Source organism: Tachysurus fulvidraco, chromosome 10, assembly GCF_022655615.1.
Source record: "Tachysurus fulvidraco isolate hzauxx_2018 chromosome 10, HZAU_PFXX_2.0, whole genome shotgun sequence".
NCBI classification, from domain to species: domain Eukaryota; kingdom Metazoa; phylum Chordata; class Actinopteri; order Siluriformes; family Bagridae; genus Tachysurus; species Tachysurus fulvidraco.
The window spans coordinates 10,635,021-10,649,467 of NC_062527.1; the positions used below are offsets into that span (position 1 = coordinate 10,635,021).

General features: G+C 39.5%; 1 protein-coding gene across 1 annotated transcript; it reads left to right on the forward strand.

Annotated features, from left to right (window-relative positions):
* The first annotated feature begins 3,663 nt into the window (after window positions 1-3,663).
* On the forward strand, window positions 3,664-10,143 carry irx5b (iroquois homeobox 5b). The gene is made up of 3 exons (XM_027173487.2): window positions 3,664-4,364; window positions 5,149-5,557; window positions 5,714-10,143. The coding sequence occupies exons 1-3, from the start codon at window positions 4,116-4,118 to the stop codon at window positions 6,322-6,324; spliced, it is 1,269 nt and encodes a 422-aa protein (XP_027029288.2). The 5' UTR covers window positions 3,664-4,115; the 3' UTR covers window positions 6,325-10,143.
* The last annotated feature ends 4,304 nt before the right edge of the window (window positions 10,144-14,447 follow it).

The following is a 14,447-nucleotide window of genomic DNA, read 5'->3' on the forward strand; positions in this document are numbered from 1 at the left end:
ATAATAAGCTATTATGTCAAGTTGAAGTTCAGAGATATTTATGTGACCACATCCTCCACCTGATATAATCATAAATGTATAACCTCCCCTTACTCCGCCCTAACCTAAAACTGTCTGACAAGCACAAATACCTTTTAGCCAAGAATAACATTTCACTCAACAGCAGCATGATTACTCTTCATTAGGCAGTAATGGGACAGTTTGACAAGTAGAGCTGCTGCTTTAGTCACCTGCTGATGTGCATGCATGGCCCAGTGGAGATGAGACCTCTCTGTAAGTGGCCATTAACCACAGTTCATCTGTCACACTTCAGTCCCGGCTCAACCTCCGCTGCACTTCATTTGGGCAACAGAATCCCACAGGGGCTCGTGCCATTTATAGTGCTGGCCATGTTCATTAAGGCCACAGCAGCAACAGTGGATATTTCTGATAGTGCTGTAGTCACGAGGCCCTTTAAAACTGATGTGCACAAAAAAAACATATCTGTGATCTATCTACTGCCAGCCGGAAGAGAAAAGAATGAGATCATCGCACAGACCTAATCAGTCGTTCAATCATTCCTTCAGTCATTTATTTACTCACTCAACCAATCAATAGATCAGTTCCAAATCTCCTCCACAGACCAACAAGGCCTTCAAAATTAGAAATCTCACTAAAGACTAAACCAAATCAACTCCTCTTGGGTATCAGGGAAAACTGGAAACTGGAATGCAATCACACGAGTTCTGTGGCTCGTACAGCTCCCACCAATGAGACGTCACATTAAAATGTCCCACAGTGCTTTGTTCATGTCACAGCTGTTCTCTCCTCCATTTCCACTGATATGTCATCCCTTTCATTAGAAAAGAATGTCTCTGAAAAACGTTCGTCCATTCAACCCACTCCAAACATCCATGCCCAAGGGGTATTGGTTACACAAGCACTTGTAACAGGAGGAATTGTTTTGCTGGCTGTAATGACTGTAAGTGTAATTCAAACTCTTGTAATTAATTAGGAATGCTGTCCGCATGTGGCCACTGATCATTTATCCCTATTTAGGCTGTGGCTAATTGGTGTGTGAATAAATGAGAGCATTTAATCTTTCTGAATATTATTTTCAAAGGAGTTGTTTAACCAAATATGCTCAAAAAGTCTAAATGTATCATTAGTAAAGCATCATCATATATATGTATTTTAAAACAGACATCTTTTTTATATAGTAGAAATAAATCTCATTGTGAAACTTTTTAACAGCTGCTTTGATCAGCATTGTATTTTCACAAAAACATAATTTAATAACAATTTTTGTGTATCTTCTCTAGCGTATTCAAACGTAGGCTGTAAAACTTATAAACATTAAAATTTCCACTCCACAGCTGCTTCAGACACTGCTTCAGCTAATCCATGCTGAATAGTGAGGCCGCATTTTAGAGTTTGTTTTGCTCAAAGGACATTTGATACCTACAACACTTCGGTCTATACTAAGGAGTGCAAACCCAAAAGATCCGACTGAGGTCAAAACAAACCATGTGAAAACTATGCTTTAAAGACAGTTATTCTCTTAGCACTACCTTTAAAAGGACATAGAAGAAAAGGTCTCTGGACAGGAAATACCAAACAGGATTTAGTACTGTTGAGAAAATATAAACAAGCAGGAATTAAACTAGGTGGTGCAAATCTTTGCTAATCTCTAATTTTTGACTGCAGTTAATTCTTAGTTAAAATAAGGAATATTAGAACACAAATAAAAGGAGCATAATACGGTATTCATTCCTTATTTGTTGATTTGTATATAAATCACAAGTAAATTCATGACTGAAGCTATGGCTCATAACACGAGCTAATATGCAAATGCATGGGAAACGTGCATATCTATCATTTCACTAACTGTGTACAACTACAAATGTTAAACAGAGGCTGTAAACGACAGAATCGAATGTGTCTTATAACAACTTTACACGAGTAACTTCAATGATGTTTCTAATGTTGTAATTACAGACTGCAACATTTCATCTCAGTACTAGAGGCCATGTACCAGAGCTGCACAAGGATGCTCTGAGAGAAAAAGAAGGCTGTTCATGAGCACTGTGTGTTGAGCCATTATTCAAGCTTCATTATATTCAATCAATATTCATTTAGCCACTGGGGTTATTGACTCATTCTCAAATAAAAGTACACTCTACAGCAGCTAAGCACATTATGAATCATTTGTCTTGTCACAGACAGGAGACTAGCACCATTACAGAGCAGTAACGGTTTGATGCCACCCTGCGGTTATGACTGTAATTTATGTGTTTTATGAGTCTTCAGAAAAATCAATGCTACCTGCAGTGTGTCACTGATAAATCAATCAAAGTTAATGTGTTAGGAAATAAGCTGTCTTTCATTTGTTTGTTTGACAGTTTCTGTCTTGGGTGGGAAGTAGTGTAATCACTCTGTTTGATGCTGGAAAAACAGTATACGGAAAAGGAAATAAAACAAATAATTGTGTAATAACATGACTGCACATGCTGTCTCATCAGCTCTTGCTCCCAGTTCATACAGTACAGTTACCTTCCTCATGTCAGTGCAGACTCATATGGCTCTGAGGAACTGACAGCTGCAGAAAAAGAGCAAACAGAAGATTCATTGTGAATGGCATCAAATATCAGGGTATATATTACTGACAGACAAATGAGGGTAAAAAAAATCAGATAAGAATCATTTTTCTCTACCTTAAGAATTGCACAAAAATAAACCGCATGAAATGATTTCTTGAAGTTTTCCAATAACTTTCTCCAAGTTGACCACACACTGCACTGTTTGTGTGGGTCTGTTAAGTGCTGGTACCTATTAATAGCAGCCACAAATGAGATTAGTGACCGCAGGTTGTATTCACATCACTCGAGAAGGAAACAAAAGTTTGCCTTGACAGATGGCCATTTGTGTGACATCCTGAAAAATAAACTGAAACCCTTCTATTCACTCAGAAAAGCTTTAACACATCTTGCCTTTAACCTACACAATACTACTATTCTAATTCTAGTATCAAATCTATGTTGCAGATTTTATCACATTAGGAAAAAGGCAACTTTATAAACAAAGTAAACGTTCAGTGATGCAATGCAGGCCTACCTGTATGGGTGTAGGATAAATGCTGTGTAATCCTGATAAATGCTGTTCTCCTTTTACACCCTGATTCCTTCACTGTTTACTCGATTTGTTGTAACTCTTCCACTGCCGAGTCCATGTGGAACTCTCATTCAGTCGCTATCACCTTAGAGGAAGTCATGCTGATCGCATTTTAGCCATAATGTCTTAATGTTTATCTCGCTAAACATCTTTAACCCTGCCCAACTCTCCTGCGTCTTTTGCCGCTCCATCACAGCGCGCACGCACGCACGCACGCACGTACACACACACACACACACACACACACACACACACACACACACACACACACACACACACACACACACACACACACACACACACACAGCGCATACAAACTAAAAAGAGATACTGTCTTAAATAAGCATTAGCATTTACTTCAGGTTAGCGTTTCATTTTAAACAATAATTTTGAAAAATGTTATAATGGCTAATCGTTTTTGTGTAGTCAGTCAATGTGCGTGAGAGAGAGAGAGAGAGAGAGAGAGAGAGAGAGAGAGAGAGAGAGAGAGAGAGAGAGAGAGAGAGAGAGAGAGAGAGGCAGTCCGCCAATTATCGCGATGGACGCAGGAAACTCAGCATGAGCCTTTCCTTCTTCCCTTCCAATTCCTGTCGCTGTGGAGCCTGTAGCCACCGCCACAGGGAACAGCGGAATAAGTCTCTTCATTCTTCAGCCTAGCGCTTTCCGACATATATATATTTCCACCCGACAAGTTGCTCTAAATAAAGACGGCACTTTTTCCATTCGGATAACGGAGACTAGAGCAAATGGAGATGATCTGAAGGAAACCCGATGGACACTGAACAGTCCTCTTCCCATCACTTCCATTTAATCCACTGTAGGTACTTGTGAATGTTCCACGTGCGTGTTAACAGTCTACACAGCGCGCAACTCCATGCGCGCGACTCCAATGTGAACGAGTCCAGCAATAACTCGTGGGAAGCAGTGCACACATTTCACTGGATCGTTTGGCTGGGATTTTCAGCATGGCATACCCTCAGGGCTACTTGTACCAGGCGTCCACCCCTCTGGCTCTCTACTCGTGTCCTTCATACGGATCGAGCGCGCTGGCGGCGCCGCGAGCGGATGAGCTGAGCAGGGGAAACTCCAGCTCCTCGGGGTCTGCGTTTGCACCGTACGCGGGATCTACAGCTTTCACCAGCCAAACTCCAGCCTTCAACTCGCTCCAGTACGGTTCAGAGCCTGCATCCGCACCACAGTTCTCCTCATTCGTGGTGAGTCCTTGGAACGCGATAACGCAGGCTAGATATGACTATGAGAAATATGGATATGATCCCTGTAAACTTTTAGACACTGCTGCAAACTCACGGTTTTGAGAGCTAAACCTGGGTGTCCTTCACGTATAAGAAATATTAAGAGAATACGATATATATCTGGTTGCAAGCGCAATATTGTAGATCTTCCAGTTTATAGAGATGACAGGCATGATGTATTTTTTAAAACAATAATTTCTCCACAAACTCGAATATCTCTTTTATATGAACAAAAGCATATGTGATAGGCTTGTGCTAAGGAAACAAAACAGCAGTTTCGTTGTCAATGTATGGCTTTTATTAAATAAAATGTCACCACAACTATAAGACTATAAATAAAACTAAAGTACATCTAAAAGCTGACATACATAAGTAAAGCACATATACAAGCTGTATTAACCCTTTAGGATAATTGCTTTTGAATGATAGGGTAAGCTACATGCATCTACAATTATGTCTGATTTTTTTATTTGTAGTTATTATATTATTGGCTAGTTTGGGGACTTCGTTTTAAATGAGAAATGCAAAGAACGAAAAATTAAATAAAATAAAAAAAAACAATTGTTTAAATTCACCAAAAAGAAAAGGTCGTTGTCCTTTGGTGGTTGAGATCTTTAGGTTATACTCGTTTATAGTTTTACTATTGTGTGTGTGTGTGTGTGTGTGTGTGTGTGTGTGTGTGTGTGTGTGTGTGTGTGTGTGTGTGTGTGTTATTAAAATAATATCTATAATGTCACTGTTCCAGGGTTCCCCATATGAGCCGTCCCCAGGTCTGGCCGCCTCTTTGAGCTATGCGCATCCGTACGGAGCGCCGCTGGGCGCGTTTCCGCTTGGAGATCCCGCATACCGGAAGAATGCCACGCGGGACGCCACCGCAACGCTTAAGGCCTGGCTGAGCGAGCACAGGAAGAACCCGTACCCCACTAAGGGGGAAAAGATCATGCTGGCCATCATCACCAAAATGACCCTCACCCAAGTGTCCACCTGGTTCGCCAACGCGCGCAGGAGACTGAAGAAGGAGAACAAGATGACCTGGACCCCACGGAACAGAAGCGAGGACGAAGATGAAGAAGATAATATCGATTTGGAAAAAAACGATGATGAAGATGAGCCAATTAAGGCAGTCGAAATGGCAGAGTCGACCAAAGAATTAGGTATATAATGACGTTGTGTGAAATCATAATAATAATAATAATAATAATAATAATTATTATTATTATTATTATTATTATTATTATTATTATTATTATTATTATTATTATTATTACTACAGAGAATTAAACTTTCAAACTCCTTTAATTTTCTTTCAGGCCTTCCCGGTAGTCCAGGACTAATCACGACCGAGAAGCACACAGAACACACCGATGATGAAGAGGGTCGTGTTATTAATGACACCTCCGCTCGGAAAGATGGTGAGCCGCAGACTGGATGCGATTCTTCATCACCCACGACCTCCTCTTTTCAAGGTGGTCCGGAGAGTGGGCTGGAGACGCATACAGATCAGGGAAACACTCCAAAAGCAGTGAAGCCCTCCGGAGAGAGCGGCCTTGGTACATCTGTCATTCATTCCACGAACTCGGCCCCCAAACCCAAACTGTGGTCTTTGGCCGAGATCGCCACGTCGGATAAGCCGTGTGGTGAGCGGCTCCAAACATGCAGAGCCGCTCAGAGTCCGGTCATCATCAGCACGGGCACCTTCTCCCCCTCCAGGTCGCCCACACGGGGTCCTCTCCTCCCCAGGCACTTCTACTACGCTTCAGCTTTTTATCCCGCTTTCACGAACTACAGCGCGTTCGGGCCGACTGGCCGCGCCTCCAGCTCCGGATTAAGCGAAGCGGCGCTGCACAGAGCAGCCAGAGGAAACACACCGGCCGACATGTGCAAAGAGCTGGCACAGGGGGACACGCACTCCAAGCGTTAAATTTCTTCCATCGGTTTTATTCCGTTTATTTATGCTGTCTGGGATGAGAAACTGGATTTTCTTTAGATAAGAGTGATAATGAAGAGAAAATCGGGGTTGCCGTATAGCCCACTTGTGACTGCACATCAGGTGTAAATGAAGCTTTTTGTATTCGAAAGGGAATTTTATGAAATGTAATGATTGAAATACTATAAAGTGAAATATTGCTTCTTTGCTAATCCGTCCACGTGAAAGCAGAGCGGCGCAAAAGGCCAAAGTCAATTCACTATTTTACATTTCTATAGGTTCTAGCTCACCTTTTGTTTTATTGATTCTTGGGTATTTAAACGCCTCTACCATTCGAGGCATTTAAATTTTAGGATAACTTAAAATCTTGAAACGAATATGTTTCCTTTCTAACAGATATAATGATTTTGTTGTAAGGCTATTATTGATCATTAATACATGCAATAGAGTGGAATTACGGTTGAATTAAGGTTTTATTCACAGTTTTATCAGTTGGTTATATAACAGAGATTTTGTGTGGCCAATAAATTATATATTGTTTGATTTAACTTTCCCTGACAGAGTGTTAACAAATCATACTGTGGACAGTAATTTGTTGATTTAGCAGGGAAAGGTTAACTGTACATATCCAGAATGCTTTCACTGAGGGTTTCTCTTTCTTTTTGCCATCCGCAAGATGTGATTAACACCTGGACTAAGTTACAGTGGAGAAACATGAGCACTGGTCCTTTTTGGTGTCGGATTTTGAAACTCATAGTGGATGTTTAGCATGAAATTCTGAACCTCATCTGTCATCCAATATCAGAACAAAATCTTTTTATAGTGGAACATTTTCAGAAAATATACAGATTTCAGCACTGTAAGCAGATGTCTATTATTACATTCGTCAAAGACTGTGTATATGTTACTGCTTTGCTTTTAGGCAAAACACTGAATATCTTAAAAACTGTCCTTCTTTTCATAATTTCATGGGTGAAGCAAGAGTTTTAATATTTAGAGTGCAGATTTATAATTGAGAGATTATGGCACATGGTTTAGTGGATGAGATATTAAATTCATGCTCCACAAACCATCATCTTATAAAATGTGTTTTGCTATATTCCATCAATGTAGCAACAGTAAGGGGCTAAAAATGCCCAAAAGGCCATTTTAAAAGGGATTAAATGTGTAAGTTCAAAATTTAGTAAACTCTACAGAAGAAAAATGGGATTATCTCAGATTCCCTATTACCACTGGCATTGCAGGGTCCAACAGCAACAAACATCAGAGAATCGTCTCAGGCCTCATGGCTTACAGAGGTAATGCCACTTTTCTGCTCACAAAGCCCTGAAAAGAAGCAGCAGCATCTTAGAAAGAGACATAATCCCTTTGGTAAAATCAAAGTTGGAGTCTGGTATATAAACATGGTGAAGAGCTATTTTTTAGTTCTATGGTTACAAAAAAGTGTAATGGAGGAAAGCTGGGCATATACGTTCCTTCTAATATTACATGCCATATTATAACTTCCCACTTCTTTTACTGTTCCATGTTTGCTGTGATACTCTGAAGGGTTTTTATGACAAGGATTTATTTTTCACTCAAGGGTATTTTCAGAGACACATTACACTCGGTGTATTCAGTGCATTTTTAGAAAACTTACTGCAGATGTCAGGAATGCAAACGGCAGCTCGGGTAAGTGCTAACCAAAACAAGTCCCAATGATGAGCCATCTGAAAAATCTATGCCCACTTATACAGTTTTCTTTCTCTTTCCACTACCCAGACAACTTGTTCATGTTCATTTAATATAAATGTCAAATTAGCATTGTAACTTAGAATAATTGGAAGGAGAATATTTTTCCTCATATTATACTAATCATAGACCAATATTTAAAACTGAGATTTAAAGCGATGTAGTTAAGGCCATATTACAAGGTTAGATTGTAAAAGAGCTTAAAATGTTCAAATGGTATTAAAGGAACTCATTTTTTGGAACGTGTCTTATAAAGATGAAGTCATAGGAAAGTAAGATGAAAATGTGATGACAGAGCTGTAAGAACAAATAGAGGACAAAGTGTTCAACATGACAGTGAGTGAACTACAGAAAGCATGGCTGTAATTTATCGCTCACCTTCATGGTCTACCCTGTAGCACAGGAAAGTGAAACTAATTGAGGCATTAAACAACATTTTACAACAGAGAAAAATATGACATTAATGGAAATGGTTATTCCATACCCTGAGAAGTAAGACGAGCAGAAAGGAAGAGTCAGTGTGAGAAAAGCACGCTGTCCATCCCTCTTTCCTCTCACCACCTCCTCCTTCTAATCAATACAGTCAGGTCAGAGCACAACATGCACGCTTTGGCTCGTAACTAAAGAGTGTGTAAGGCTTTTAAAAGCATTGATTCTGGACCGATCGATGGCGACTAAGGAGACTTTTCCTGCATAGTGAGAAGGCACTAACGGCCAGCTGATGGGCAGGATGGCTGAATTGCAAAGGTGTTGTTTATATTAACTTGTGGATTCATCAGTTCGAGGTCAGACTGAAAGGAAGATTATCTCTGTGATTACTCAAAACTCTCACTTTGTTCCAATTTTGACAGAGGTTATGGAGAAGAAATTTGGATTTCTAACATTATTTACATCATATTATTTTAGATTTATCTTCCCTTAAACTAAACTGAAACCGATTTATTTTTAAACAGAAATTTCGACTGCACTTATATTAAGCCCTCCTGTGTATTCTGTCTAATCAGCCTCACTGCATCAAATGTGCAAGTCCTCCAGGCATTAGCAAATAGATTTCATTTAAGGCCCAAAATGTCCAGAGACACTGATGGCTCAATTTACTCAATAATACATGGGAGGCGGTCTTTAAAATAATATTGACTTAAATGCTACAGCACAGCACAGCAGCGCAGACAGGCGTTACGAGATGGAGGTGTTTTAAGCAGGCAGCTGTGCGAGCGCCTCAGGGCTTCTCTCTAATTGAAAGGATCATTAGAAGCAGGAGTTGCCTCGATGTCCCTCAGCAGCTCCTCTTCAAGCAAACAAATATGCCACGCACTGCAAAGCCACTCCAGCTAAACACATGACTGCTGTTGTCACATGCTCCATGTGATAAGAATGTCTGGCGAAGGGATGATGGTAGTGCAAAGAATGAATGGCTAATTAAAAGCTACCATCTTGGACTGTTTTTGAGCACAAGGTCCTGTTTAGAGTAAAAGAACAGGTAGACTAATAAAAAAAAAAGAACATATATGCTCACTTCTACACAGGAAGAATTTTCTCCCGATAACACAATGAATGAGAATCAGGGCATCATACTGATTACCCTATCAAATATTTCTGGAGCATAACTGAGGCATAATCACTGTGATAAATCTCAACTGTCATTGTTTTGTTTTCTTTGAAAGCTGAAGTGTCCACTTTATAGACATTAACCGTAATTTCAAAGTTATTATGTTGCTCTAAATCTGCTTGTAAAGATATATGAGAAATTATTTCAGACACTGTATATTTTGTGTAATAATAAGGCATCAGCTTTTGTGCACTCATGTCATCTCACTCCTGAGGCACTTGGTTAAGGTCAAGAGAAGTGAATATATTTGGGAAATTGGACCAGTTTGAATAGCAGTGCTTGAAGGCTTAATAGCTCTGTATAACATAGCGTGCCTAATCTTTATTGTACTGTGCCCTCTGAAAACAATTGACAAAGAGTGCCTCTGTATTCACTAGGGCAGCCTTGAGTTATCATATTTAAAATACATTTATTCTAAGTCAATTTCCAAGATTGTTTAGCAGCACTGGAAACAATAACATCACAGAGTACTGCATATTCCTGCCAACACCCTGGGGTGGCACTATATTTCTTTTTGATGTGATTAAAAGACAATGATAAATATGTTTTGTTTTGTACTTGAATAATGCGTAGGATACCAAGACTGGCAAATATCGCTTTTGTGAATGAGCCCCTTCATCTCAAATGGAAAGGCACAAATATAGATAATTGCATTTTTCTACTTTGAGCATTTTTTGTGATTTATTGCAGATCTCATATAGAAAGGTCCAATTTATTTCTGCGCATAGGCGTCCTGTATAGGGATCTGCTTATTTCTAATAAGTAGACCACCCACATATTACAATAATTATTGAACTGTATTTGTAGAATAAATTACTGTCCCACTCCTTTTTCCCAATGATGCGGTACATGCATAAATCATAGGCTGCTCATTCCTTTAGCAGCAAATCCCTCCATACCTCGAGTGTTTGTGTGTACTGTGCAGAGGTGACAAGGATACTCTTCTTAGCAAACAAACCAGACAAGAAACCACACTGAGTTAATAATCAAAAGCTATTGTAAGCAGTCAGGCTGATGTCGCCACACCAGTGACAGCTTTGCCACATGCTTTGAATAGGCTTCTTACATAAAAGAAGAAGAAGTGCTAAAAGAAGGCATGTCACCTTTATATCAGTGAACTTGGTTGGAAAGGAGATATGTGGCATCCACAAAGGCTAACTTTGCCTCTGACGCTTTAGTGGGACCTACTTCTCAAAAAAAAAATCCTTTAACTGAACAATCCAGGGAGTCAAGGTTAAGTCACAAAAAGTGTGTCAGTGGCAGTGGCACACTTTATTCAGTGCTCACTAAGGACTATAACAGATTCTGAAATTCAATATAGCATGGAAGATTGTGTAAAGTAGCCCTCTATGTTTCAGACTTACAGGTTTTAAAAATTAATCATTTTTTTACATCATCACAGCACATGAAAATGTTCTTTCTTGCTATCATGAGTCAGTTTTTGGTACCAGACTCATGTCTATGTCTGTGTAGCTCCTGCTGAGGAAAGCCTGAGCTGTAACAGCTGTCGGGATCAGTGCTCAGGCACCCAAGCCTCTCACCTCACTCCCTCTCTGGCTCCTTATCAGCCCTTTAATCCGCCTAAATTGCACTACCTACACCCCTGTGGCCTGTTGCTCCTCCTCCAGCAACACACACCCACCAACACATGCACACACAAGTAACAGTACAGTAAAATTCTCAAATATGCTGTCACTTCGGTTGTTAAACATAAACACTCAAACACTTGCTCCAGCTACACTGTTATACAGACACACACCACCCCAGGCCCCCTACTCGGTCACCCCCATGCCTCCATCTAATATTTCCTAGTGACATATGTGTTCCTTCCGCCTTTTCTCCAACAGTGCCAATCTAACATATGCATATGCATGCTTGCACACACATTTGTTTTTAGTCCACCGGGTACTTGGATCATAAATTATATCCAAGTATTTATGTGTATTATCTAATCCAAACCTAATCATCACATGAATGCTGACTTTTCTTTTCCATGCAGAAATAGTACATAAATCACTAGGCATGTATACCCAATGGCCAGTTGTATTTGTTCACTCCTACATCAATCTTTTAATTAAATATTCAGTCAGTCACCTAAAGGTAGTCAGTAAGGGAGGGAGTAGATGCTGAACAATGACGCTACTTGAACAAACTGTTCTCGTAGACAAACAACCATGAGAATAACTCATTCATTCATCTTCACTATCTGATTTATCATAGCCAGGGTCATGGTCATTCCAGAGTCTATCCTGGGAACACGAGGTATGAAGTAGGAATACAAGTCATGTAGGAATACAAGTCATGATGTGGCACTGGATCTTCACAGTGCCCCCGGATGTCATTTAGAGAAGTCCAGCTATTAGCATGATTTTGGAGAAATTGGAGAATCTGTAGGAAAGTCGCATGCACATGGCATGATCACGCACAGCTCCACACTGACAGTAACCTGAGCTTCGGCTCAATAGCAGACCTCTGGATCTGTGAGGTGGCTAAGAATAGACATGGTTACTAATAAAATATCATATTGATTCTGCGCTATTGTTGATGTCTCTTCCTCAAATATTAGTACAGATATTTGGCTGTAGCTTGGACAGCCCACAGTCTTTTACTCACACTCTTCCTTTCCTCCCAGCTGTCAAGTTTCAAACATTCAAAGTGACAGACAGAGTGTGTGGGTGTTACCCTGTAACAGCTCCCTTGGCTCCTCATATTTACATCTAAAAAGTGAATCCTTAATGAGGAATATCAAAGAAGTGTGGATCAAAAAGATTTTAATAATGTACTATCTGCGCTGGGATAGAAGTCCTCGTGTCATTGAGCTCATGAATTCCGAATGAAGAGGGGCAGACATCTATCAGCACATATTCACAGCAACAGTGTAAAACTCCTGATCTCCTTTGATACAAGCAGGAAGTACTTTAAGAAATCAAGCTTTTAGGTGTACTAATACAGTCAGTGACACTCACTAGTGATGCCTTTGAAGAACTTTTGGGAAATATAGGTGGGTCACAATTTATGAGTTTTTTGAGTCTTTTCAGTCAGAGACATTATACTGAGCTTAGTGGTGATAGCTCCAAGCCTCTGAAAAACTAAACAGTGAGCTGGTCTACTTTAACCTTACACTGTAAATCCCAGATTTCTCACTAGCATAAATACTGTTGTATTTTTGACTGTGATGTCTCATGGACATGGAAGAAAAACATGATAACTGGAAGGAAATGCTGAATTATTGTAAGGTCATTTGGCAGCAGCAAAAAAAGAGAAAATAAAAAGTGCCAGTTAAAAGTGAGCTGTGTCTGATATTGCTCCCCTACTCATCCTTTCACCATTTATTACAGCTCTGGACTGGGGCAGCACTATCTATCCAAGATGCCAGAAAGCATCATAGTGTTCTGCTGTTAGGTAAAACATTCCAAAATAATAAATTATCCAGAAGTATAATTCTATACTAAACACAACCTGTTGGATTCAGTGGTCATGAAACAATGTTTTTTATTTAGTTATGATGTATTAGCAAATACACAAAATGTTAGGATGTTCTTAATGTTCTTATTGCCAGTACTGCTAATATTTATACAGTACTGCTTATACAATTATACTGCTAATAATTTTTTTTTTTTACTGTAACATGATATAGGTTGTTGTGAAGGGCACATTGGCTTGACACATTACTTTACATCCATATTTATATATTTATAGTCAATGGGTTACAAATAGTACCCCAAATGTAGAATCACACTCATATACAAAGTTGGCCACTACAAAATCCATATTTACAAGAATGTTTGGATATTTTGAGCACAAAAGAAATCATTTTGCATTGTTGTTGTGTAGTGTGCATCAGCTGTACACTGGATTGACTGCATTATGGCAAATAATATAATAAACCAATCCAATATAATTTGTCCACTGAGAATTCAGACAACAATGCCAAGAAGCAATCTAAATAATGCACTACGTTGGTAAATAGGGAATGAATGCCGAAAGATGAAAACATCTTTTCATGTTACTAAAAAGCAAGGTTGATTATTCTGAAGATTCATGCTGGTCTCTCTTATTAAGGTGAGCATTGTTTCTACCTGTTACTCTAGCCCACCTCCACAGGAAATGCACTAAAGTCAATATGCTGGTATTACGTTCTACCATGTAGAATGAAATTGTCTACTGCATTAAAAACAAACCAAACTGGTCATCTAGATATACGACGACGACCAAACATCGTCCCTCAATTAGTATTGTCTGTCCAAAGGTTCAGAGGCAAATAGACCAGAGCAGGCATGCCCAGACTGGGCACAGGTGTTACTTAGCATGGGGTCTGTCATGCACATCAAAAGGACACCCCTGACACTCCACATAACTTACAGATCCTTATGCTGCCACCAGAACGAGAGAACAAAAGAATTGGCTTGAAAGAGAAAATCAATAAGCATATGGCAATTAATAAAACATTTTCTACCTGAATCAACTACAAAGGCTTTTCTTTTTGTTCTTTGACTTTTCCAGAAGCCAAGATCTGTAGAATAAGAGACAGGACGAGAAGGATCACTGAGCGTTGGATAAAAATGCCACTTTCCTGTTCGATAAAATTTCTTATCAAAAGAAAGATCTACCCTGGCAATCAAGCAGGTTTTGGATACTATCAGGTACAATTAACAACAGAAAACTTGAAAGTTTAAGAGCAATAATGATGAGAGAAGTGACAAAAGAAAACGGTTGGTTTCAAACATTTGACTCCAGCTTGCAGCAAATGTTTTATATACTGTAGTATCTACTCGGA

Coding starts and splice junctions, on each gene's coding strand:
- irx5b (XM_027173487.2), top strand. CDS start 4,116: ATGGCATACCCTCAGGGCTACTTGTACCAGGCGTCCACCCCTCTGGCT. Junction 4,365..5,148: donor CACAGTTCTCCTCATTCGTG/GTGAGTCCTTGG, acceptor TCACTGTTCCAG/GGTTCCCCATATGAGCCGTC. Junction 5,558..5,713: donor AGAGTCGACCAAAGAATTAG/GTATATAATGAC, acceptor ATTTTCTTTCAG/GCCTTCCCGGTAGTCCAGGA.